The 26,249-nt window shown below is 42.6% G+C and overlaps 2 protein-coding genes across 2 annotated transcripts in view; one reads left to right on the top strand and one right to left on the bottom strand.

Moving 5' to 3' along the window:
* The window catches only part of LOC311062689 (MAM domain-containing glycosylphosphatidylinositol anchor protein 2), a gene marked incomplete at both ends in the record, with an annotated part of 584,351 nt that overhangs the window by 466,717 nt on the left and 91,385 nt on the right, over positions 1 to 26,249 (bottom strand).
* Positions 24,764 to 26,065, top strand: LOC311063838 (3-ketoacyl-CoA thiolase B, peroxisomal-like; the record flags this gene model as incomplete). The annotated part of the gene is made up of 1 exon (XM_084083447.1): positions 24,764 to 26,065. One exon carries the CDS (start codon positions 24,764 to 24,766, stop codon positions 26,063 to 26,065), a length of 1,302 nt encoding a protein of 433 aa, XP_083939573.1.

Below are 26,249 nucleotides of genomic sequence, written 5' to 3'. Positions count from 1 at the left end.
GAGTAATCGACAGAAAATATTTTTTTTGGGGGGTGAACTATTCCTTTAAATATTTATAAAACCCCCAAACTGACATAACCACTTTAAACCTGGCATCCCTATTTTGGTGCATGTTAATTATAGGTGAACTTGTTCAACATTATATAGTGAGAATAGCAGCAGCTCACAACGTTTTGCATTGCGACAAACTGTGAGCTTGTGGATTGGCTATTTTCCTTACTTTTGTGCGACACTGTCATACAGTTAAGTATAAAATAGAGCAGGGGTCTTCAACGTTTTCAGGCCAAGGACCCCCTAGCTGAGAGAGAGATGAAGCAGGGACCCCCTACTCTATATCGTATAAAATTGTGTTTCAGATTAACGTTTTTTTTTTTTTACTTTACTTCTGTTTTTCCCTCTACACCTGTAGCCTCTTTGCCAAAAATAGCAGATCTACAAGCTCTCAAAGCCTCGCGCTGCGAGGCGTTGTGGGCTTGTAGATCGGCTATTTTCGGCTAATGTTCCCCTCAGAAAAGGAATTCTAGGGTTCAAGTGGTTAATGTAAAAAAATCACACAAGGATTTGGCGGACCCCTATAGTAGCTCTGAGGACCCCCTAGGAGGTCCAATTTATATCTCGTCACTGTCGGGGCAGACGCCTCTTATCTCCATATTTTAACTGTGTGTTTTGTCGTAAATGAAATGAACGCCCTAATTGATCATACTAACAGCGTCACACAAAAGCATACAAAGTAGCAGTTCCGCAAGTTCGCGCCGCGTTGCGAGCTTGCAGATCTGCTACTTTTGCTATAGAAGACGATACAGAGACAATATATATTGAAACAAGAAAAGATACAAGATGGGGATACAAGGTTTCTGCCCTGAGAAGACAATATGCTCCGGTCACATAACATGGCTTTGTGCAAATGTAAACATTCTGTGTGTGTGTGTGTGTGTGTGTGTGTGTGTGTGTGTGTGTGTGTGTGTGTGTGTGTGTGTGTGTGTGTGTGTGTGTGTGTGTGTGTATTACTATACTTGCGAGGACCAAGTATAGTAGAATTTGAAGAGATCTACATTGTGAGGACCGTTTTCCTGGTCCTCACAAGACAAATGGTTGTTTTATAGTTTAAAGAAAAACATTTTTTAGAGATACGTTTACAATTATAAAAACATTAAGGTCAGGATTAGACATTAAGTTGTCTTAGAGGTTAGCTTTAGGGATTGGAATTAGAGTTCAACATGATTTATACTTAGTTGCGCGCCTGTGTCATACACCGAAAAACAGCCGATCTATAAGCTCACAACGCGTCGCAGCGCGACGCGTTGTGGGCTTGTAGATCTGCTGTTTTTCAGCTATAGGCTTACGGTTAAAAATGGCAATTATTATTTTTAAATGGCATTCATAACATGGCTGTCCTAAAGTGTTGATGTCCTCACAAGTATAGTAATACAAACAAACATGTGCGTGCGCGCGCGTGATGAACTGCCTTGGTGTCATCTTGTTCTCTGACCTCGCTGCTTGCTGTACAGATGAGTCATGGACCTGTTGTTGACACGAGACATGCAAGGGCAGTGGTGGAAAAAGTACTCACACGTTTTACTTAAGTAAAAAGTATTAATACTGCAATGTAGAAATGCTCCGGAATTCAAAAAAGTACTTGAGTAAAAGTGCAAAAGTGTTGACATCAAAATGTATTCAAAGTACCAAAAGTGAAAGTACTCATTATGCAGAATGTCCCCATTTCAAGTTTTTTAAATGTATAACAATCTGTTTGAAACTAGCAGATCTACAAGCTCACAAGTGTGAGCTTGTAGATCTGCTATTTTCAAATAGCATAGCCCGAAATGTATTTAGGGCTGAAGTGGTTAATGTATGTTTTGTCAAAAATAATCAAAATCTACAAAGCAACTAAAGTTTTCATATAATTGTAGTGGAGTAAAAGTGCAACATTTGCCTCGGAGATGTAGTGGAGTAGAAGTAAAAGTATTGGAAATTGGAAATACTCAAGTAAAGTACACATACCTCAACATTTGAGTACATGTACTTACAGTACAGAGCCAGGGTGCCGCTATTGTTGAGCACTCATGCAATCATGCACCGTGTCGTGACCGGAGTTCAGATTAGATGAATAAGTTTTCTTCATAGCGGCCATAATGTCACCCAGACAACTGGTCATGATGATGTCACCATGACAACCAACAACCAATAAAAACCACGGGGTCACAAAGTCACGACTTGGTTGTGATGGCCCCCCCCCTGCCTGACAACCAACCAACCAACCAACCAACCAACAAAACCACCGCCGGGTGTAATGTAATGTCTCCTAAATCAAACAGCATTGTGAAAACTGCATGTTTCTATATCAGTGATGCTCCATCTTTTTCATGTCAAGGACCCCCAAAATTATGTGTATTTGGCCGCGGACCCCCATCAAAATACTTTGTTCCAGGGACCCCCAGAAGCAAAGATTTGAGTTAAAAATGTTCGCTTTAAAAATATATACATTCAAAGATGTGCACACATTTTCACGATTTTTCAAAAATAGCAGATCTACAAGCTCATAGCGCGGCACTCGGTGCCGCGCTATGAGCTTGTATATCTGCTATTTTAAGCTCAAATCTAAAAATGACACAGTTCCAGGTCTTAATGGGTTAAGAGACCGTGACTACAGACAGCGGTGACATCCATTAATTCACCACTTTTAAAACACTTCCAAATCGGCCAGGACACCCATGACCAGTGGTGGATAAAGTACTTAATTGTTTTACTTAAGTAAAAGTATCGATACCACAATTTAAAAAAAAAGTACTGGTATCAAAATAGTACAAAAGTAAAAGTACTCATTAAGCAGAATGTCCCATTTCACAAGTTTTCAAATGAATAAAATGGATACAAATCTTTAGAAAATAGCAGATCTAGATCTGCTATTTTCAAATGGCCGAAATGTATATAGGGCTTAAGTGGTTAATGCATGTTTTGTAATAATAATCAAAATCTACAAAGTAACTAGTAACTAAAGTTCTCAAATAATTATAGTGGAGTAAAAGTACAATATTTGCCTTTGAGATGTAGTGGAGTAGAGGTAAAACTATTGGAAATTTATGTTTGTTTGTAAGTACATTAAATGTACTTACTTTACACCAGGGGTCTTCAACAGGGGGTCCGGGACCCCTAGGGGGTCCCCAGAGCTACTATAGGGGGTCCGCCAAATCTTTGTGAGATAGGATTTAGTTTTTTTACATTAACCACTTCAACCCTAGAATTCCTTTTCTGAGGGGAACATCAGCCGAAAATGTAGATCGGCTATTTTTGGCAAAGAGGCTATAGGTGTAGAGGGAAAAAAAGAGCAGACTAAGTAAAAAATAAAACTTTACAAATTATACAATATAGAGTAGGGGGTCCCTGCTTCATCTCTTTCTCCTCTAGGGGGTCCTTGGCCTGAAAACGTTGAAGACCCCTGCTTTAAACCACTGCACATGACCCAGGACCCATTCAAACAGCATTATAACACAAAATGTGAGACGCCAGGTGGGAGAGGAGAGATTGTTATAGATCACAACAGAATAATTCTAATTCTCAAGGCTAAGTCTCTGTACTTTTACTTCAAACTCGACCTCAGGCGTACCCAAAATGACATAATTTATACATCACACACACACTCGCCCATGCTGAGCAATGGGAGAACAGGCAGAAACATGAAATGCATCCATTAGTATTACCTTCTTTGGTTTGGTCTGACCAGTGGGGTCTGTGGACCAGATGTCTTTTCTAATGAGAGGAGGCAGAAGGTGAGCTAAACGCACTGTGATCTGCGGTGTCACTGCTAATAAGCTGGCAGGGCCGCCAGCCACTGCGAGGATGCAGTCCTTGTTATTAGATTATTATGCTGCGTTCACACTACCATTCATTGTCTCCACCAGGCCGAAAGGCATGGCTGATTTTGCACCCTGTCCGTACGTCCGTCCGTCCGTCCGTCCGTGTGTGTGTCCGTTTCCCCGTCCGTCTGTGGACAGCTAATCTCCGGCACAGTTGGCTTGATCGTAGCGAAACTGTGCACACACACACTCCCTGGATGCCAATAGGCTCTATTCACAGCAGCCATATTATGAAGACATTCACAGGTGTTACCAATGATACTAATGAAGGCTCTGTTCCATTCTGGTCAAACAGAGTCAGGGTGCTGATACTGTGTGCATGTTGGCTCACTGGAAACACTCTGCTACACCAGTGGGTCTAAAGTTGGGGTCCAGGGACCCTCATGGGCTTCCAAATGGCCCCTTATGGGTGTGTAACTCTGAGAGTGTACAAATGGAACCAAATGGACCCGTAAGGGTCCATTTGGTTCCATTTGTACACTCTCAGAGTTATGGGGGTCGTGAAACCACTGTGCTACACTGTGCTACATGGCTATTTGAAAATAGCCATTTCTATAAGCATTTAAAAAGAATGTTGAGGGGATTTTTTGTTTAATATTTTTTAAAACAGTTTAACATCTGGTACGGGCGTCCCTGGCACAAATTGTAAGTGCATACACTTGTTTAAACAATAATCAAAACAATTGGAAGAAAGCCCCAAATAAACAACTACACTTTGGAAATACGCCCAAGAAACGCTGCAATCTGCAACTAACCAATATTTACAAGCAATATTTACAGAAAAACAAGCCCAAAACCGCTTGATGTTAACCCTTTAAGACCGGGAACACATCTGTGTTATTTTAAGATTTCTTTGGCTATATAAAAATAGCAGATATACAAGCTCATAGTGCGGCACCGAGTGCCGCGCTATGAGCTTGTAGATCTGCTATTTTTTTTTTTATCGTGAAAATGTGTGCAAATCTTTAGTTTGAATATATAAATACTTTTTTTTTTTTTACTCAAAAATCTGGGGATTTTACAAATGTCTTCTAAATCCTAACAGACTTTTTTTCCTTTAAAGTTTTTTTTTGCATTTATTTTTTTTACTTGATGTTGCTATATTATCAAGGGTTTTCAAACTTTTTTCAAGTCAAGGACCGCCAAAATAATATGTATTTGACCGCGGACCCCCTCCCATCTAAAAAAATTTTGTTTCAGGGACCCCCAGAAGCAACGATTTGAGTTAAAAATGTTTATAAAAGATTTGCACAAATTTTCAGGATTTTTCTTAAAAAATTGCTGATCTAGAGCTGCTATTTTTGAATAGCCAAAGAAATCTTAAAATGACACACATGTGTTCCCTTCCCGGCCTTAAAGGATTAAGCAGACCTGGCAAACCGGTTCTAACAACATGGCAGCTCAGAAGTGACAGAGAGAGTTGTTTGTGTTTGTCTGTGTCATGCGGCATTACAATCAGCGGAGCGCGTCTGCCTCTGCACTCTCCCGGAGGTCGGCGGCAGCAGTGAGTCAAGTCAACCACAAAGCTCTCCTTCTCGGCAACATGGAAGACGGGGTCAGAAAAACAAGTGGATTTAAGCAAAGACAAACAACAGATGGGAACGGAGCGTTCTGGGAGAGGCTCGCGGTCCCATGAACGCCTCTCCTGGAAAATGATGAATTGGTCTCGAGATAGAAGGCAGAGACAAAAAACCTTAAATGGATAGTTCACCTGCAAAGAGTTTCTTATTTTCTATCAATTACACACCCCATGAAGCCTTGTATTCATGGAGAAGCTAATGCTAATGTCTCCGGTAGGAGACTCAAAGTTCACACTTTGAGTCTCCTACCGGAGCTGGTCATCAAATGATTGGCTCAGGAATGTGACAAAAAATAAAACATCTCCATGAATTCAAGTCTTCATGGGATGTGTAATCGATTGGAAAAATGTCATTTTCGGGGTGAACTGTACCTTTAACATCAAAAGTAGCAGATGCTCGAGCTCGAAAGCTTTTGAGCTTGTAAATCTGCTACTTTTTATGCTTTTGAATTTGAATCCTGAAAAGTAACAGTTTTGGAGATATGAGGTTTTCCGCATCCACAGCTTTACCAGGGTTCCATTTACTGCAGGTGGTATTTCCATGCCTTTGATTTTGATCGTCCGCCCCTCTTTAGTCATTCATTTTTATGGCCAATATGTTTTGTTAGACAATATCAAACATAAATGAAAAAAACAAACAAACATAAAATGTATGTTTAACACATTACCAGCTGGCATCGTCGCTATTGTGGGCAAATTCGTCAACATGTATCAACATTTGTCAAAGCTTTCTTTTGTTTTCTTTTTATTGAAGGGATAGCTCACCCAAAAATGAGTTTTTTTTTCCATGGATATATTTTTTGTCGCATTCCTAAGCCACTAATTCTCAAGAGTTGTACTATAACACAGTTTAGAAAAGTGGAGAGCAAACTTTTTGTTTGCTGTAGTGACATTCATCCAGTGTGTGTGTGTGTGTGTGTGTGTGTGTGTGTGTGTGTGTGTGTGTGTGTGTGTGTGTGTGTGTGTGTGTGTGTGTGTGTGTGTGTGTGTGTGTGTGTGTGTGTGTGTGTGTGTGCGCGCGCGCGCGCGCGCGCGCGCGCGTGCGTGCGTGCGTGCGTGCGTGCGTGCGTGCGTGCGTGCGTGCGTGCGTGCGTGCTCTGGAGGTTGTCGTCCGTTCCACATCAGAACACATTATCCACCCTGTCGTCTCGCCGTCGCGCTCCCATCCTCATTCCAAACAAACGACCAGCGAGCTCATATATACCTTCCATAATGTACTCCCCCCCCCCCCTCTCCCCTCCACAAAAGCTGTCAAAAGCAAAGAACAGCTGGATGAACGATCGCCGGGGGCCTCGCTCCCCTTTCTCCCCCACCCTCTCCAACCCACCCTTTGTTCCTGGGGCCGACCCCGTTGCCCGGCCCCCGCTAAAGCAGCCATTATTTGGCCGTTCAGCGGATGCTCCTGAGGATGGAGTGGTGGTGCGGTCGGTGGTGGGGAGGGAGGGGTGGGAGGGAGTTGAGGGGACGGCGGGGCGAGGGGGGGTGAGGAGACATTACGTGCTGCTCCGCTCAGACAGGTATCTATAGATTCCATTGACTTTGAATTAAAGTGGAGTGCGAGGTGATCAATCATAGAGAGAGGAGAGAGAGCACTGAGTGTGGACACGGGTTTCTAGTGTGATGCATGAGTCCTTCTCCCTCCTCTACACAGGGACGTGCACAGATAGACTCTAGGTGGTGCTAGAGCACCTGCCCTTTGCCCTCTTGACCAGAAGTGCCCTTTTGAAAAAAAAAAAAAAATGTTTTTTTTCTTCAGTTTACAGCAGGGGTCTTCAACAGGGGGTCCTCAGAGTTACTACAGGTGGTCCGCCAAAATCTTTATGCGATATGATTTTTCTTTTTACCATAACCACTCGAAACCTAGCATCCCCTTTCTGAGGAGAACTTTAGCCAAAAATAGCAGATCTACAAGCCCACAACGCCTCGCACTGCGAGGCGTTGTGAGCTTGTAGATCGGCTATTTTTGGCAAAGAGGTATAGGTGTAGAGGGAAAAAAGAGCAGAACAAGTAAACAAAAAAAAGTATAATTTACTTGAGCACCTGCCCCTCAAAATGTCTGTGCACGCCACTGCCTCTACAGTCAGTACAACACCACCATGAGTCCCTCTCCCTCTCTCTACAGTCAGTACAACACCACCATGAGTCCTTCTCCCTCTCTCTACAGTCAGTACAACACCACCATGAGTCCTTCTCCCTCTCTCTACAGTCAGTACAACACCACCATGAGTCCTTCTCCCTCTCTCTACAGTCAGTACAACACCACCATGAGTCCTTCTCCCTCTCTCTACAGTCAGTACAACACCACCATGAGTCCTTCTCCCTCTCTCTACAGTCAGTACAACACCACCATGAGTCCTTCTCCCTCTCTCTACAGTCAGTACAACACCACCATGAGTCCTTCTCCCTCTCTCTACAGTCAGTACAACACCACCATGAGTCCTCCTCCCTCTCTCTACAGTCAGTACAACACCACCATGAGTCCTTCTCCCTCTCTCTACAGTCAGTACAACACCACCATGAGTCCTTCTGCCTCTCTCTACAGTCAGTACAACACCAGCATGAGTCCTTCTCTCTCTCTCTACAGTCAGTACAACACCACCATGAGTCCTTCTCTCTCTCTCTACAGTCAGTACAACACCACCATGAGTCCTCCTCCCTCTCTCTACAGTCAGTACAACACCACCATGAGTCCTTCTCCCTCCTCTACAGTCAGTACAACACCACCATGAGTCCTTCTCCTCTCTCTACAGTCAGTACAACACCACCATGAGTCCTTCTCCTCTCTCTACAGTCAGTACAACACCACCATGAGTCCTCCTCCCTCCTCTACGGTCAGTACAACACCTTCTCCCTCCTCTACAGTCAGTACAAACGGTATAGGAGCCTGGCGAGCAGTACCACCAGACTCTTGAACAGTTTTTACCCAGCAGCAATCAGGCTGCTAAACAAAAACTAAGTTTGGTGACACTGCACAGACATGAACTGTGAATGCTTAAAGGGACACTTTAGAAGCACTTCATGACTGTTTAGGTTTATGCACATAGTCACATTATTGTATTGTTATGTAGATTAGTCATGTATGGACTTTATGCCTCTCCTCTCTCTTTATGAGATGACTATCTATCTTTTAAACTGCAACTGAGCCTGCACAACCAAGAATATCACCCACTTTACCTGTAATGTGACAATAAAGATTGATTCTGATTCTGATTCTGAGTACAACACCACCATGGCACACCGTGCGACCACAAAGGAGATACTATTATACACTGTAAAAAAAAAAACACACTGTCTTAAGTGGTTCTCAAACTTTTTCATCAAATTAATGATAATATAACGTTTATGTAAGAAAATAAAAAGCACAGGAATAGTTTTCATTAAATACAAACTTAACGTATTCCGCCCTCGTTATGTAGAGCATTGGTTCTCAAAGTGGGGTCCGGGGACCCCCAGGGGTACTTGAGGGGGTTCCACGGGGTCCCCAGCTAAATGATGGATAGGAACCAAATGGACCCTTATGGGTCTGTAACTCTGAAAGCGTACAAATGGAACCAAATGGACCCTAACGGGTCCATTTGGTTCCATTTGTACACTCTCAGAATTAAATTAACATTGATTTTACAATATGAATTGGGGTCCCAGAGATAGAAAATGCCATTAAATGGGGGTCCGCAGCCTAATGCATGTCAAACTGGGGGTCATTGAAATTAAAGTGGTTGAGAATCACTGCTAGAGCCGTAAAAATCTTCTGTTATGGGGGTCCCTGGCTTATCTTTTCAAATGGGGGTCCGCAGGCTAATAAGTGTCAATTTGGGGGTCCTTGACATGAAAAAGTTTGAGAAGCACTGATGTAGAGTGTATAACTTGGCAGTATTAAGTATAAACACCTTCCTTCCGTCATAACTCTGGAGACTGTCCTCTCTTAGTCATCAGGTTTATTGACAGAAAAAAAAGTGTCAAACTGAAAGCAGACAAAGGGGCATAATCAGAACTATGCACTTTGTAAACATCTTGCATGTACATTGAATTACTCATGTAACTGTCACATTTACATACTTGCACACCAAATGAACAATTCAACAATTGGAAATCACTATCAAAAGTAAACACCACAGCATCACTGTACCACATGTTGCTGCATAACACTATGAATTAAACAGGCTTTCCTGCAGCAGTGTTACAGGTAGGTAATCACAGGTGAGAATTATTAGAACACGAATATCTTGACAGGACTTTTTACACCAAACTTCACAAAAGCGTCTCTTCTTTCAAAAATAATGTACACCAGTGGTGGAAAAAGTACTCAAATGTTGTACTTAAGTAAAAGTATCAATACTGCTATGTAGAGGTACTCCATTACAAGTAAAAGTTCGGAATTCAGAATTTACTTGAATAAAAGTACAAAAGTATTGGTTTCAAAATGTACTACCAAAAGTAAAAGTACAAAAATGTTTGAAAATAGCAGATCTACAAGCTCACAACGAGCTTGTAGATTGGCTATTTTCAAATAGCCTAGGTATAAAATAAGGCTAAAATGGTTAATGTATGTTTTATAATGTAATAATTTATATCTACAAAGTAACTAGTAACTAAAGTTTTCAAATAATTGTAGTGGAGTAAAAGTACAATATTTGCCTCTGAGATGTAGTGGAGTAGAAGTAAAAGTATTGGAAATTAGAAATACTCAAGTAAAGTACAAATACCTCAAAATTGTACTTAAGTAAAGTACTTAAGTAAATGTACTTAGTTACTTTTATGTACCACAATGATAGACCTGGTGAAAATACGACAATACATACCAGCGATGCTATGACTAGGAGAAGATTGGAGCCGATACGAATTACAGGAGCTCTAGACTGCATGCCTCATGAACATGTTTGAATCTAGTGCACTTCCTGATTGAGGTCACATGACATGTGTCACATGACAAAACTGAAACCCACCTCCTGTCTTTCTTAAAGGGCAAGACCACTTTGGTAGAGGTTTGGGTTGTGTAGTTACCTGAAGAAAACCTGGACTGGATCGGCGGATCCAGATCCAGATCTTCAAATAGTAAAATCAACAGGAAGTTAACATTATTATTAAAAAAAACGAACAGTACTGGGTTTGGTGTTGTTCTATATTGTCTGAATCAACTTGGTTTGCGTTCATTTATGTGCTGAAAAGGTGACTTTGAGAGATGTTTCAGTGTAGAATGTAAGTCAATGAGGAGCATATTTTGAATTATCAATTTCTAATCAATGAAGCAATTCATTTTGACTTCTTGTCCACCTTTGGAGTTATCAAGGTAACACAACCCAAACCTCTACCAAAGTGGTCTTGCCCTTTAAAGAGGCACTAGCTGCCACAGAAAACAATGAATACAATAAATAAACAACCCTAACAGAACATGACGTATGCTAGTTCGTTCCATTGATCCAAGCCAGAACACAATCGATTGATTGATCCTTAAAATGATAATAATACAATTATATCATCCTGAAAATGACGGGTGTTTTTGCTATGGTGTCCTACAACAAAGCATATCGTCTCTGTCGGGGTAGAAACCTCTTTATGTCCAAAACTGTTACTTTTAAGGATCCAAATAAAAAAATAGCAAAGATTTATGCAAGCTTGATCGACAAGCTCTGAGCTTGCAGATCTGCTATTTTGGACACTATTAATTTACACAAAAAAAACACAACAAGTTAGAACAGGGGTTTTCAACGTTTTCAGGCCAAGGACCCCTTGGCTGAGAGTGACATAAAGCAGGGACCCCCATTATATATTGTATAGAATATTATTTTTTTCATGGATTTCATAGGCAGCTTCATAGACTTGTTTCACAGCGCTGTCATGTTGGATTCATGTTAATGTGTATTTCCAGACATGTAACCATGCATGCACTTACACAATACTTAGTAAACCTGACCTTTCACTCTGTACTCTGCCTGCTCTTTTCCCCCCTTATACTAAACCACTTTGCCAAAAAATAGCAGATCTACAAGCGCACAACGCCTCGCAGCGCGAGGCGTTGTGCGCTTGTAGATCTGCTATTTTTGGCTAAAGTTCTCCTCAGAATAGGGATGCTTGGTTGAAGTGGTTAATGCAAAAATCACACAAAGATTTGGCGGACCCCCTGTAGTAACTATGAGGACCCCCTAGGGGTCCCGGACCCCCTGTTGAAGACCTCTGAGTTAGAATATGGAGATAAGAGGTTTCTGCCTGACAGCAAAACTATAGGGCTTAACCCTGCAAGCGAGCCCCTGTGGGGCCCATGCAGGCTATGTGTGGGCAGTGAGGGCTATGCCAAGCCCGCACCAAGCCTGCACAGGCCCATCGCGGGTTTGCCCAGGTGATGCCCACAGCTGTGGTCTCACCGTGGGCTTGCTGTGGGCAGCCCACACTTGGGGCTGAGCTGGGGCTAGCCCATAGTGGGCCAGTGTGGGTCTGTCCGTTCAGGGCCAAGAGCAGATTTGTACCTTTGGGCCCCATGCGTTTTTAGTGTGGGCAGCCCATATTACATTCCCACATCATTTGCCGCTCTTTTCTTGAACTTGGAACTATTTTTTTAGTGGTGCCGAAGGCAACCACTCCTATATCTGGCTTTGTCTGTGTGTCCGTATGTATGTATGTATGTATGTCTGTATGTCCGTGTGTCCACCAAGCTAACATTGGTCAAGCATCACGTGACACGTGACAATATGTTGAAAGGGTGTGCTTTGATTGGCTAGCGAGACGCATGACGAAATAGAGCCCTATAAATAGGTGTGTCACTTTGAAACATTGTTTACATGTTTCAAAGTGACATCAGTGCCATCAGCCAAGCTAACGTTGGACATGTTAGCTTGGCTGATTGAACATGTTAGCCAAGCTAAGCAAGGCACCACGCACTTCACACAGGGTGTGATTTTTTTCTAGAACACAGCATATCACTCCACTTTCTACAACATTGCACTGTGTAGACTAGAGCCTGGAGCCTCACATATCACTCCGCCTGTCTGTCTGAATCTACATGCAGCCACTCATCCTAGTCTTCTAACCCTGCTGAAAAAAACAGCACAAACCAGCTTATGATGGTTGCTGGTTTTAGCTGGTTTTAGCTGGTATTAGCTGGTCTTGGCTGGTCTTAAGCTGGTTTAGATGGTATACCAGGCTGGACAAGCTGGCCAGGCTGGTCAGGCTGGTGTGTCAGTGTAATTGGTTAGCTGGGCACTAAGCTGGATTCTGCTGGTCTTTGCTGGTCAGCCAGCTGGCTGGCTGGACTGACCAGCAAAGCCAAGCTGGTAGCTGGTCTTTGCTGGTCAAATGGGTGGACTGACCAGCAAAGACCAGCTTACCAGCTAGACTTAGCTGGTCAGATGGCTGGACACTGGACAGACCAGCAAAGACCAGCTTAGCAGCTGGACTTAGCTGGTCAGATGGCTGGACACTGGACAGACCAGCAAAGACCAGCTTAGCAGCTGGACTTAGCTGGTCAGATGGCTGGACACTGGACAGACCAGCTTAGCAGCTGGTCAAGTTTGGTTAGATCAGTGATTCTTACCATGTGGGTCGAGACCCCCAGGGGGATCCCCACATGATTTGGGGTGGTCCCCAGATGATAGTGAAGTGACAATTTAAGGACCTTTAAGACCTTTTTAATACCTTAAAAAAAATGAACATTACTGCATCAAAAGTAATCAACAAACGTTATACTATAAAAAATGGTCAAACATTGGCCAAATTGTCAAATAATATCAGAAAGAGGCAAACATTTTGAAAATAGCAGATCTACAAGCTTGAAGATCTGCTATTTTCACAATAAAGTCTAAACTAAACGTAATGCATCAACTCCTACATTCCAAGTGCTTAGTTATCAGGGTGGGGGGTCCCCATTTCAAATATGATTATTTTGGGGGGTCGCAGCCTGAAAGGGTTGAGAACCACTGGGTTAGATCACTGTTTCCCAAACAGTGGGTGGGGACCCATTTGTGGGTCATGGACACATTTTTATGGGTCACGAGGAAAGATCCCTTTTTTCCGTTTCCTACAAAAATATATTATATTATTATTTCAAAAATCTAAAATCTTCATCAATAAAAATACTAAAATCAAAAATGTATCAAAATAATTTCATTAATACATTAAAAAATCGACGAAATTCCATCAATTAATTAAAAAAACGCCTTGAAAATAGCAGATCTACAAGCCCGGGACGCGTGGTGAGCTTTCAGATCTACTATTTTAACTAGTTTGGATCCCGGGGAGTCATCATACCTGCCAACATTAGACTGTGAAGATTTTCTTCCATTACAATTGCCCCCCCCCCAGTATATATACAGTATATATTATTATATCTTTTTAAATTTAATTTTACATTTCTTGTCCTTTTCTTGTGATGTGACATAAATAATATATTGAATAATAATAATAATACTTATTATTATTACACTTATTATTATTATTATTATTATTATTATTTTTATATTAATTATAATAATAATAATTATTATTATTATTATTGTTATTATGACAACATGCATCCAATAACTTATTTACTTCATATGGCAACTTCCTGAATGCCAAAACAGACCGGTGCTATGGTTACAAAAATGAACAGATCTACAGATCTACATCTGGTCGCCATTCAACGCGTTGTGAGCTTGTAGATCTGTTGTTGTTTTTTACACGCAATGCATTCTGGGTTGTGAACCGTGTTGCCATATCTGCTTATTATAAGCGACTTTGGGCTTGTTTTTCTGTGAAGTTGCTTGTAAATATTGGTAGTTAAGTGGGTTGCTTTTTGGGGGTTTGTTTCTAAAGTGTAGTTATTTGGGCTTGCTTCCATTTTTTATTTATTGTTTAAACCAGTTCTCAAACATCTGCATGTCAAGGATGCCCAAAATAATGCATTTTTCCGCAGACCCCCATCTGTTTCAAATAATATTACAAATATATTTAAATTTTTCTTTTTGATAATAGCAGACCTACAAGCTCACAACGTGTTGCAAATGCGACGCACTGTGAGCTTGTAGATCGGCTATTTTCAAATAGCCAATGTAGGGTTAAGGCTTATTTTCATAGACCTGGCTGCTTATTTCTCTCACAGAATCTGGCAACAGTGACTCAGAGCGGGGAGAATGAAACGCTCGAGCAGTCGCTCGAGCGCTCTAAATACAGTTAGACAAATTGCGTTACTTTGGTTTCATTCAAATAATTATTAACCGACTTCAGAGAAGATAAAAGAAAGAAGAAGAAGCAGCAGACATTTTAGGTGAGTGTTGACACACAGAAATACTATTTATGTAGACTTTAGCCTACTACTGTTACTGTAGGCTATTGATAACAACTGTTGTCTGGAGTCACCACCCAACTCTATGATCACGACACGTTGTTTAGCGATTTCATTTGTCTTGATAAAGGGATTTTATGACAATAATTTCAAGAAATGATAGCGGGATATACAATATAATTTATAATATAGGCTACTACTAGCCTACTGCTTGCCTATAAGGTGAGTTTTTAATTATTAATAATTATATTTGTTATAGTTTAAGTGTGATGTTGTGTTGGGGTTGTATTTGAGTACATTTAGCAAATTCAGATATCATTTCAGTAGAATAGTATAGGCTAATGTTTAGCTAATGTGTCTAACACACACACACACACACACACACACACACACACACACACACACACACACACACACACTCTCTGTGTGTGTGAGAAAGAGCACAAATAAAATGAAAACTTAGACAGAGGTCTTCAACAGGGGGTCCGCGACCCCTAGAGGGTCCGCGGAGGTACTGCAGGGGTCCGCGACCCCTAGGGGGTCCACGGAGGTACTGCAGGGGTCCGCGACCCCAAGGGGGTCCACGGAGGTACTGCAGGGGTCCGCGAAATTGTTGCTTGATTACACAATTAGACCTTTTTTTTTCAAAAATGTCAATTTTTCTTTAAATATTTTTTAAATATTTTCCATATTTATGTTTAAAATAAATTATGATTCTATCTATTTTGAATAGCTTGTATACATGATTATTGTGCAATTGACAGATTGTTGATAGTATTCACATTGGGTACATAGCCACCCTACTCACTGTACCTTGTACATGTATGTTTGAATTAAAAGCATGAATATATTAATCTATCTATTATTTTAATTGCTTAGTATTGAATGCACAATAACATGGTATGTTTATACACATGAATCACAATTTTATAGGCCTACATAATTATACAATATTTGTATATAAAACATTTTAAAAACGTTGAAGACCCCTGCCTTAGCTTGTTGTTGATATATTGACAAAATGCACATGGTCTGAATGCATGGATATAATGCTTGACATTTGAGAGCCACTGTTGTAGATCCTTCAATGCTCAATAAATCCATCATTTGTGCACAGGGAGTCTTATTTGACCACCGCCTGTATGTGAGAGACTGCATTGTTGACCACCTTGAGTCGTCCGCCCGGCCGTCTGTCTGTCAGCAGGTAAGATTGGTATAGCTTCGGTCTAGGCACTTTAACCTCATATACATTGGCTATTTGAAAAGGGGCTTGTAGATCGGCTCTTTTAAAACAAACGCTTGAAAAAAAATAGAAGGATTTGGACCCTTTTTTTAAGTTAAACTACACAGCCCAGCCCCATACCCTCCATAACTCCATAGGCTTGCAGCCTAATTCATACATTGACATGATGGTGTATTGAAATTAGTTTGGGCAGATAGGCTATTTCTCAGCAGAATGTGTAAGAATTCCTAACTGAAAGAAATGCCATTTCTATAGAGCAGGGGTTCCCAAACTGTGGTGCGCGCACCCCAGGGGGTGCGTGACCTGCCATCTAGGCAAACCAACCTAATTGGTTTGCCTAGCTTCCCACACAACACACTTTAACAGGTAACCTAAGAATTGCAGCTTCCATTGTAAAATCTGTAGTTAACAAGTAACCCAAATGGACTATTTGTGTCCATTGGATTATACTAGTTAAATTAACAGAGGGTTTACATGTTGTATGACGAAGTAGAGCTTTCATTTACAAAAACGGAACAAAAAAAGATTAAAGGATGTTGATACAAGGTTTCTGCCCGACAGCAACGAATAAGAAATTGCTTCCTACACAAATTATTGTTTCATATAAGCCTATTTGTTTTTATGTTTCAGAGGCTGTAAGAAAGTAACGCATTCATCCAAGTCCTCAGGATTCCGATGTTGAGAAGGAGATTAGGGTGTGGCTGCGTAATTCAAGTGACAGAGCGGGTGGACAAAAGGAGCCCTATCACAGTCTGCCAGCTAGCAGTGAGGCCCCAGTGGAAGAGTAAGCTTTGACAATGAATACTTAGGTAAAAGTATAAATATGTTAGAGTGTGTGTGTGTGTACGCACACACACACACACACACACACACACACACACACACACACACACACACACACACACACACACACACACACACACACACACACACACACACACACACACACACACACACACACACACACACACTCTGCTTGCACATACAGTGTACATACAATGTTACAGCCTTATTCAAAAATGTTACTCAACATTCTCCAGACTATACCCCATAATGACAAAATAAAATAGATGTTTAAGATGTTATGGCAAATGAATAAAACATAATCACATCCAGTGTGAAGTGAGCGGTGAAATTTATGAGTTATTCATTTCATCATGCATCTTGCTAGCCAATCACAGCACTTCACACTGGGTGTGAAGATTATCAGCCTATGGGCGCGTTTTCCACAACATGGCGTCACAGCGAAAGACACATTTTCTCGACTGAAAACAAATTTCACCACGGATGGGTCCTAAACCCTCTTATAGGAGCGGTTGCACCTCTAAAAAAAAAAGACAAAATCACATGTGCATAAGTATTCACACCCTTTGCTATGACACTCAAAGTTAAGCTGAGGTGCATCCTGTTTGCACTGATCATCCTTGAGATGTGTCTATAACTTGATTGGAGTCTGCCTATGGTAAATAAAATTGATCTGACACACGGAAGGCACACACATGTCTCTATCAGGTCCCACAGTTAACTGTGAATGTCGGAAAATAATCAAAAACATATGTTTTTATTTTGTCATTATGGGGTATAGTGTGGAGAATTTTGAGTAAAACAATTAATTTCATCAATTTTTGAATCTCAAGGCACTGTATGTATATATGTATGCACACACACACACACACACACACACACACACACACACACACACACACACACACACACACACACACACACACACACACACACACACACACACACACACATAAAATATTTATTTTTATATATTTCCAGATGAATTCAGCCATGAGAAAGGACTGGGCAGGTTGTGAGGAGTACAAGAAGAAACATTGTGGAATTCCTGTCAGTTTTTCAGAATTTACTCAAGAATCAAGTCTCAAGGCTGGCCGGTGGTATAGGGGACTCGCCGTTGACAGGTGACTGGAGGTTGGGGAGTGGGTGACAGACTTAAAATAAAAACATAGTTAGTGGTGAGTTATGTGCTGAAAAGGGGCAAGAATGATGCCCTGATCTCACCAGGAGTGATGGTAGTCTACCCAGAACTCCTTAGGTAGGGGGGAAAGGACTTGTGGATTGCACAGTATGTACAAACAAATGGTTACTCTCATACTTTGCTATTCTGAACCTGAACAGAGTTATTTGATTTTATCGTTGTGTATGTGTCATGCTGTCTGTGATATGGACCTTGAGTCTGAAATAAAGATTGAATTGAATTGAATTATTTGTATGTTACTTGAAATGAATAGCAGGTGAACAGAGAGGTGCAGCATGCCTATCCAGTATATGTTCAGTGACCACTGGTGTAATCTGTTTTATAGTTGATTCATAATATGCCCACTTTGCTAAGTCTACCAATGTAGCCTTACCTAAAAAAAAAAAGCCAAGTCTGCCTTGGGCCATGTTATCTGCTGAGATGTTGGTGAAGTATGCTACATTGTAACTGCACTGATGGAGTGGAATTGTGATACATTGCCATCCATAGTGGGGGTAGTGTTGTAAAAAATGTCTCCTTTAAGAGGAGTCTGTGACAATAGAATTTGGTTGGGGTGAGAGAAGGATGCTGGGAGAGAGATGGGTTATTGTATGTTGTATGTATTGTGTATTATGTATGTTGTGTGCATTTGTCTATTGTATAGTAAGTTGAGGAAGTGAAGTGAACTTGAAACGTGTTTGATGTTGCTGGAGTTATAATAAACTAACAATGCCTGAAGAAAAGAGACCGTTCATTCACCATTGTGCAACAGGGAAATAGTAATAAAAGATACAAGTGGGTTCTACCCCAAAGTTAATAGGCGGAGACCGACGCAAGTATTAATTTCGGCTGTGGAATTGAACTTGATTCAGTTCCCCCTTAGTCTGGAGACTAAGACAGGAAAGGTTACACTGGTTTTATATTTGCCAATGTTTTATATTTGTTCTGTATTATATTTAATCATTGATTTGAATCCCTTTGACTATTTGGAGTTTGGATTTTGTGTGTGAGCTGACTTTGAATATGTATACATTTGTGATTTTTTTTTCTTTTTGTAAGTCCACACAAGTGTGTTTTGATTTGTTGTAAACAAAAGCCGAAAATAAACCATTCAATGAACAACTATTGTATTTTTTCTTTACAATACAGATCTTAGTTTAGTACATTTTAGATTAATAGAATATAGTTATTTTGAGGTTATAGTTTAATGGGGCTTCCGGAGGGCTAAGTGAGGGCTGCTTATTCATAGCCCCAAGTGGGCCAATGCGGGGCCACTGTAGGCATGTGAGGGCTAAGTGAGGGCTGCCCATGCAGGGCCAGCACTTAGGGGCCCACACTTTGCCAATGAGCAAGCCCCCTGGGGCCCTGTGTGGGCAGCCCACGGTGGGCCCTTAAGCCAGCCCTAAGTGGCCCCTTAGGGGCCCCGTGCAGGCTCGCTTGCAGGGAAGTGCTTAAAAAGGTAACACACACTCCAAGGCACTCTCTTCTCACCAGACTTAAGAAGCCATTAGGCTGGCTAATGCGTTGCAAAAATGTAAACGGCAAAATATAGGCCACCAAACACGTTCAGGCTTGATTGCCTTAATCAGGGTGTATTTAATAACTTAATTCAATTGAGTTAATGTCTAAACTGATTGGCGGGTTGTTACAAGCAAGGGAATATTTGAAAATAATGTGTGTGTGTGCACACACACATACATATGCGCGCATGCACACGCACACACACACACACACACACACACACGCACGCACACACACACACACACACACACACACACACACACACAGACAGACAGACAGACAGACAGACAGACAGACAGACAGACAGACAGACACACACACACACACACACAGACACAGACACACACGCGCGCGCACAAATAACCGCATCGCGGCCAGCATGTCTGTGAGGTCACTGTGACCTCGCCAACTTCTACTCACTTCATCGTTGAGTCAAAGTGGACGTTTGAGCCAAATGTCATGACCCTCCTCGGGGGAGGGAAGCTGGGGGGGGGGGGGGGGGGGGGGGGCGGGAGTGTTGGGTGGGAGGAGTAGGACGAAGGCTTTACTCAACAAAGATAACCTAAAACGTTGTGGGGGCCCGTCAGTCCGGGGCCATAATTCACACCAAACTGGGGGAGGGTTTTATTGATTGATTGATTGATTGATTTAATACTTTATTTGTCAGAAATGTAAACAGCACGTGGTACTGTCAGACATTAAAGGAGTAGTAAAATGCTTATTTTCTATCAATAACACACCCCACAAAGCCTTGAATTCATGGAGATTGTTTTGTTTTTGTCGCATTCCTAAGCCAATAAAAAGAGACTTAAAGAGTCTCCTATACTGTAGGAGACTCTTGACCGATGACCCGCCATTTTTTTTGGAGTGAACTACTCCTTTAAGGCTAAAAGGATAACACAATAAAAGTCCTGGGGACTTGTTTACATTGTGGTCCTATGTATTCAATTCATCAACATAGCTTAAACAATAACACACTAACACATGTCATCAACACATACCAAACACTATGTGTACAAAGGAGAAAAAGGAAAAAAACACCACCTTTCTATGGGAATTTACGTAACTCCCCTTGTGTTCTCCTGATAGATAGTTTTTTTTCAAGCCAAATTTGAAAGAAACCAGTGTTACACATCCTTAAACCCTTTAAGACCGGGAATGCATCTGTGTCATTTTAAGATTTCTTTGGCTATTCAAAAATTTAAAAAAGCGAACGTTTTTAACTCAAATCTTTGCTTCTGGGGATTCTAAATCCTAAAGTACTTTTTTCCGAAAGTTTGAATTTTTTGAATTTCTTTTTTTTACTTATGTTGCTATATTATCAATGGTTTTCAAACTTGTCAAGGACCTCCAAAATAATATGTATTTGACCGCGGACCCCCTCCCATCTAAAAATATTTTGTTCCAGGGACCCCCAGAAGCAAAAATTTGAGTTAAAAATGTATATAAAATATTTACCACAAATTTTCAGGATTTTTCAAAAAATAGCAGATCTACAAGCTCATAGCGCGGCACTCGGTGCCGCGCTACGAGCTTGTAGATCTGCTATTTTTGAATAGCCAAAGAAACCTTAAAATGACATTTTGGTGGTGTAGTGGTAGAGCAGTAGAATGACAATTGTCCCATGTTTGTTCTATACTTGGGTAGTACCATACCAGATCGTTGTAGAAGGTTGGAAAACCATTGATCTAACACAGTATGTTCCAAGCTCTGACAACACACACTCGGTGTGGAGAGAAAGGTGAGTTGTTCAGCACAATAACACTGTGTTTGTGTGCGGGGGGCGGCCATAGGAGACACACATTGTGTTATAAACCTGACATAAACCACTCTGCACTATACTGAGGCTGCGGTATACTGCAGTGAAAACTGCTACGTTTCTCCAATGGTGGAAAAAGTACTCAAATGGTTTACTTAACATCTTAGCATTTTGCCAGTTATTTGGGTGCCCACTTGCAGTACCTTCACGGCTCACCAGTGGGCCCAAGCCCACATGTTGGGCACCACTGTATTATTATGTTTTGTTGTTGTTGTTGTTGTGACTGTGACAAAACGGGACATAAAAAAGAGACAAAAAGCTTTGTGTTGCAATCAATCACCAGTGGTTCTAGTCTCCTGTTGAGTACAGGAACGCAGCGCGAATAACAGCATCTAAAAATACAAACAAACGTGTGGAAAAGACAGAAGCATCAGACAGGGCTTGAAGTAGGTTGTGTGTTTCTATCTGTCTTTAGCAGTGGTGCAAAGTAACTAAGTGCATGTACTCGAGGACTGTATTCAAGTACAATTTTGAGGTACTTTTTACTTTGCTGGAGTATTTCCAGTTTTCAATACTTTTACTTTTACTCCATTACATCTAAGAGGCAAATATTGTACTTTTTACTCCACTACAATTTACTTTGCAGAACATACATTAACCACTTCAGACCGATACTGTATATATATACTTTGGCTATTTGAAAATAGCCGATCCACAAGCTCACAACGCGACGCTTTGCGACACGTTGTGAGTACATTTACTTGTGACAGAGTATTTCTACATTGTGGTATTGCTACTTTTACCTAAGTACAAAATGTGAGTACTTGTTCCACCACTGATCCTTACAAAGATAGAACAACAAACGGTTAATTGTGTGTTTCTGTCTGTCTTTACAACAGAGAACTGTCATTCTGTTGTACTGCTCACCAATGTTTTGTTGACGGCCAAAGTCACGGTCTCACTAGTTAATGTATATACTCTACCACACACAGATACGCACGTGTAACACGCACACGCACACACGCGCGCGCACACACACAAAATCTAATATAACAATATTTTGTATCAAATTCCTCGACAACGATATTGTGACAATAATGTATTTCTTTTACAAATAAATACATACATAAATAGCTGATATGCAAGCTTACATGTACTATTTTCACAGATTTTGAAAAAATATATATACAAAAAGCTTAACTGATTAAAATGAGGAAAAGTCTCTCTCTCTCAGTCTCTCTCTCTCTCTTTCTTCTCTCTCTCTCTCTCTGACAAATACTTTAGGAAGAGTGCCTTCTTCTCCATAATACAGTAGGCTATGTGACAAGTTCTTTAGGAAGAGTGGTGCCTTCTTCTTCTCCATAATATGTGACATGTACTTTAGGAAGAGTGCCTTATTCTTCTCCATATGTGACAAGTTTAGGAGGAGTGCCTTATTCTTCTCCATGTGTGACATGTACTTTAGGAAGAGTGCCTTATTCTTCTCCATATGTGACAAGTACTTTTAGGAAAAAAGACACACTTTCAGAAAGAGGCAGCTTGGACTGTCGCTCTGGGGCGGAGCAGGTATACTGCAAATAGAGATGAAACACTCAGCAGGCAAAATGCACTGAACTGCAGTCCTCTGTAAGAGTGTGTGTGTGTGTGTGTGTGTGTGTGTGTGTGTGTGTGTGTGTGTGTGTGTGTGTGTGTGTGTGTGTGTGTGTGTGTGTGTGTGTGTGTGTGTGTGTGTGTGTGTGTGTGTGTGTGTGTAATCTAATTATGTGAACCTCAGGAGTAGCAATTTTACTTGACGATTACGATTAACAGTTTTAATTGTGTTTTTGGTATTGAACGTTTGAAAAAGACAAAATTGCATAGAGTAGATATATATATATATATATATATATATATATATATATTGTCTCTGTCGGGTGGAAATCTCATATGTCCAAAACCGTTGGCGCTGTAGTAGCCTATGATCAAGTAGGGCGTCAATTTATTGAAAAAACAATATAAAAAAACAAAAAAAAACAATATCAATATGGAGATAAGAGGTTTCTGCCCGACAACAACAATATGAAAAATAAGTTACAGTGATCCACATGAATGTAGTATGGTCCAAACAGACCATGCATTTAATTGTTGTATATACTTGCAAAAATAGTTTAATTATTAGCTGATCTACAAGCTCACAAGCGTTCCATTCACACTATGAATGGAAATGACTCTGATATGGGATCGGCAGTGGCTCAGTGGCCGGTTGAGCGGCCAAAAGGCAACCAACCGCAAGGTTACCAGTTCGATCCCGGGCTCCGCCAGAGTTATAGTGTCGAAGTGTCCTTGAGCAAGACGCTGAACCCCTACAGCAGGGACGTGCATAGATAGACTCTAGGTGGTGCTAGAGCACCTGCCCTTTGCCCTCTTGACCAGAAGTGCCCTTTTGAAAAAAGGGAAAAAAACATATTTTTTTTTCCAGTTTACAGCAAGGGTCTTCAACAGGGGGTCCTCAGAGTTACTACAGGGGGTCCGCCAAATCTCTATGTGATATGATTTTTCTTTTTACAATAACCACTCGAAACCTAGCATCCCTTTTCTGAGGAGAACTTTAGCCAAAAATAGCAGATCTACAAGCCCACAACGCCTCGCGCTGCGAGGCGTTGTGGGCTTGTAGATCGGCTATTTTTGGCAAAGAGGTATAGGTGTAGAGGGAAAAAAGAGCAGACCAAGTCAACAAAAAAAAGTATAATTTACTTGAGCGCCTGCCCCTCAAAATGTCTGTGCACGCCACTGATCTATCTAAAGCGCTTTGGATAAAAGCGCTATATACATAAATGCACCATTTACATAAATGCACCATTTGATGACTATGCAAAAATATATATCTCAAATAATTGCGATCAAGCGATTATGTCATAATTGTGACAGGCCTATATTAGGAGTGTCGGGGGTCTAATAATTATGTGGATCTCACGATCCGCACGGGAACGGCGTAGATCTGGGCCTTGATGTGGCCAGTCTGTGATGTCAGTCATCTCTGAGAGGGCTCTGATCTTTGGCCACATTTTGGAGTCACACGTCATAGATTATGTCATAGACGACTGACATCATAGATGACTGATGCCACATGAACTTGGGAAGATGCACTTTGCAATTTGTAGCACACTAGAAGTTCGGGCCGCTACGCGGCCCGAACGTCTAGCGTGACGCGTCGTTCACTTTGCAGTGCCACCTTACAGGCACCTCACAGTGTGAGAGAGAGTTTTGTGCTCTCCTAAATCCACGGCAGGCTTTGAAAGTACCCACTTCAGAAAGAGGTGACGTGCATCACCTCTCCAATGACCAAAACCCACTATGGAAGCCGTCGAACTGGTGCGATCTGACGGCATCCTAGAATTTATAGGTAGGATGTGATGTCATGCGTGATGTCATGCTGTCGTGAGATTACGTCACACTGGCGTGATGTCAGATTACGTCACACTGGCTACATACGTACATACTGACAACCGACATGGCGCAGGATTCAAATTGTATAGATAATATAGATTAACGATGCCAATTCGTGGCGGATTACCAACAAGGGAATCATTAATGCGGTTGGGGTTATTACCAACCCATAACGATCTCAGTATAGACAAACGCTTCGAAATCGCTAAGAACGAATTCTTGCAACACCGGCGACGCAGTGCGACGCGTCCCGACGACGTCGTGGTCGTCCACGGCCTGAGGACGGCCATCGGGAAGGCCAAGAGAGGTTCCTTCAAGGACACCACCCCCGACGAGCTGCTGAGCGCCGTGATGACGGCCGTCCTGTCCCACGCGGGCTTGCCTCCCGAGAAGCTGGGGGACGTCTGCGTGGGCAACGTGCTCCAGCCGGGGGCGGGCGCGACCGCGGCGCGAGTGGCGCAGTTCCTCGCCGGGTTCCCGGAGACCGTGCCCGTCTACGCCGTCAACAGACAGTGCTCCTCCGGCCTGCAGGCGCTGTTCAACGTCGCGGGGGCCATCAGGAGCGGGTCGATCGACATGGGCCTCGCCTGCGGCGTGGAAAGCATGTCGTTGCGGTCCATGGATAGCAGCAGCGCGGGCGACGTGAGCTCCAGACTGGCGGACTTCGAAAAGGCCAGAGACTGCCTCGTTCCCATGGGCATCACCTCGGAGAACGTGGCCGAGAGGTTCGGCGTCTCGAGGGAGAAGCAGGACGCCTTCGCTCTGGGCTCTCACCAGAAGGCGAGCAGAGCTCAGCAGACGGGACTGTTTGATCAGGAGATCGTTCCGGTCACCACCGTGCTCGTGGACGCCGAGGGCGAAGAGCGCGCCGTGACCGTGACCAAGGACGACGGGATCAGACCGGGGACGACCCTGGCGGGGCTGGCCGAACTCCGCCCGGCCTTCAAACCCGACGGCAGCAGCACGGCGGGGAACTCCAGCCAGGTGAGCGACGGCGCGGCGGCGCTGCTGGTGGGCCGGAGGTCCGCGGTCGAGGCCCGCGGCATGCCCGTCCTGGGGGTCCTGAGGGCCAGCGCGGTGGTCGGGGTGCCGCCCGACGTCATGGGCATCGGGCCGGCCCACGCCATCCCCGCGGCGCTGGAGCGAGCCGGGCTGACCGTGGCCGACGTCGACGTGTTCGAGATCAACGAGGCCTTCGCCAGCCAGGCCGTGTACTGCGTGGAGACACTGGGCATCCCGGCGGAGAAGGTGAACCCCAACGGAGGGGCCATCGCTCTGGGTCATCCTCTGGGCTGCACGGGGACTCGTCAGGTGGTCACCCTGCTCCACGAGCTCAGACGCAGGGGCAAGAGGGGCTACGGCGTGGTGTCCATGTGCATCGGGACCGGAATGGGAGCTGCCGCCGTCTTTGAATATCCTGGACCACATTTTGAGCTTGAACCCTAAATGGCTGACCGGAGGCCCCCAGGGCTCTATAGGGCAGTGGTTCGCAAACTTTTTCATGTCAAGGACCCCCAAAATGATTTGTATCTGGCCGCGGACCCCCATCTCAAATATTTTGTTCCAGGGACCCCCAGAAGCAAAGATTTGAGCAACAAATGTTCACTTAGAAATATATATATATTCAAAG

This window comes from Gymnoscopelus microlampas (assembly GCF_963454915.1).
Source record: "Gymnoscopelus microlampas genome assembly, chromosome: 16".
Taxonomy (NCBI): domain Eukaryota; kingdom Metazoa; phylum Chordata; class Actinopteri; order Myctophiformes; family Myctophidae; genus Gymnoscopelus; species Gymnoscopelus microlampas.
This window is presented reverse-complemented; position numbering and strand designations above follow the sequence as displayed.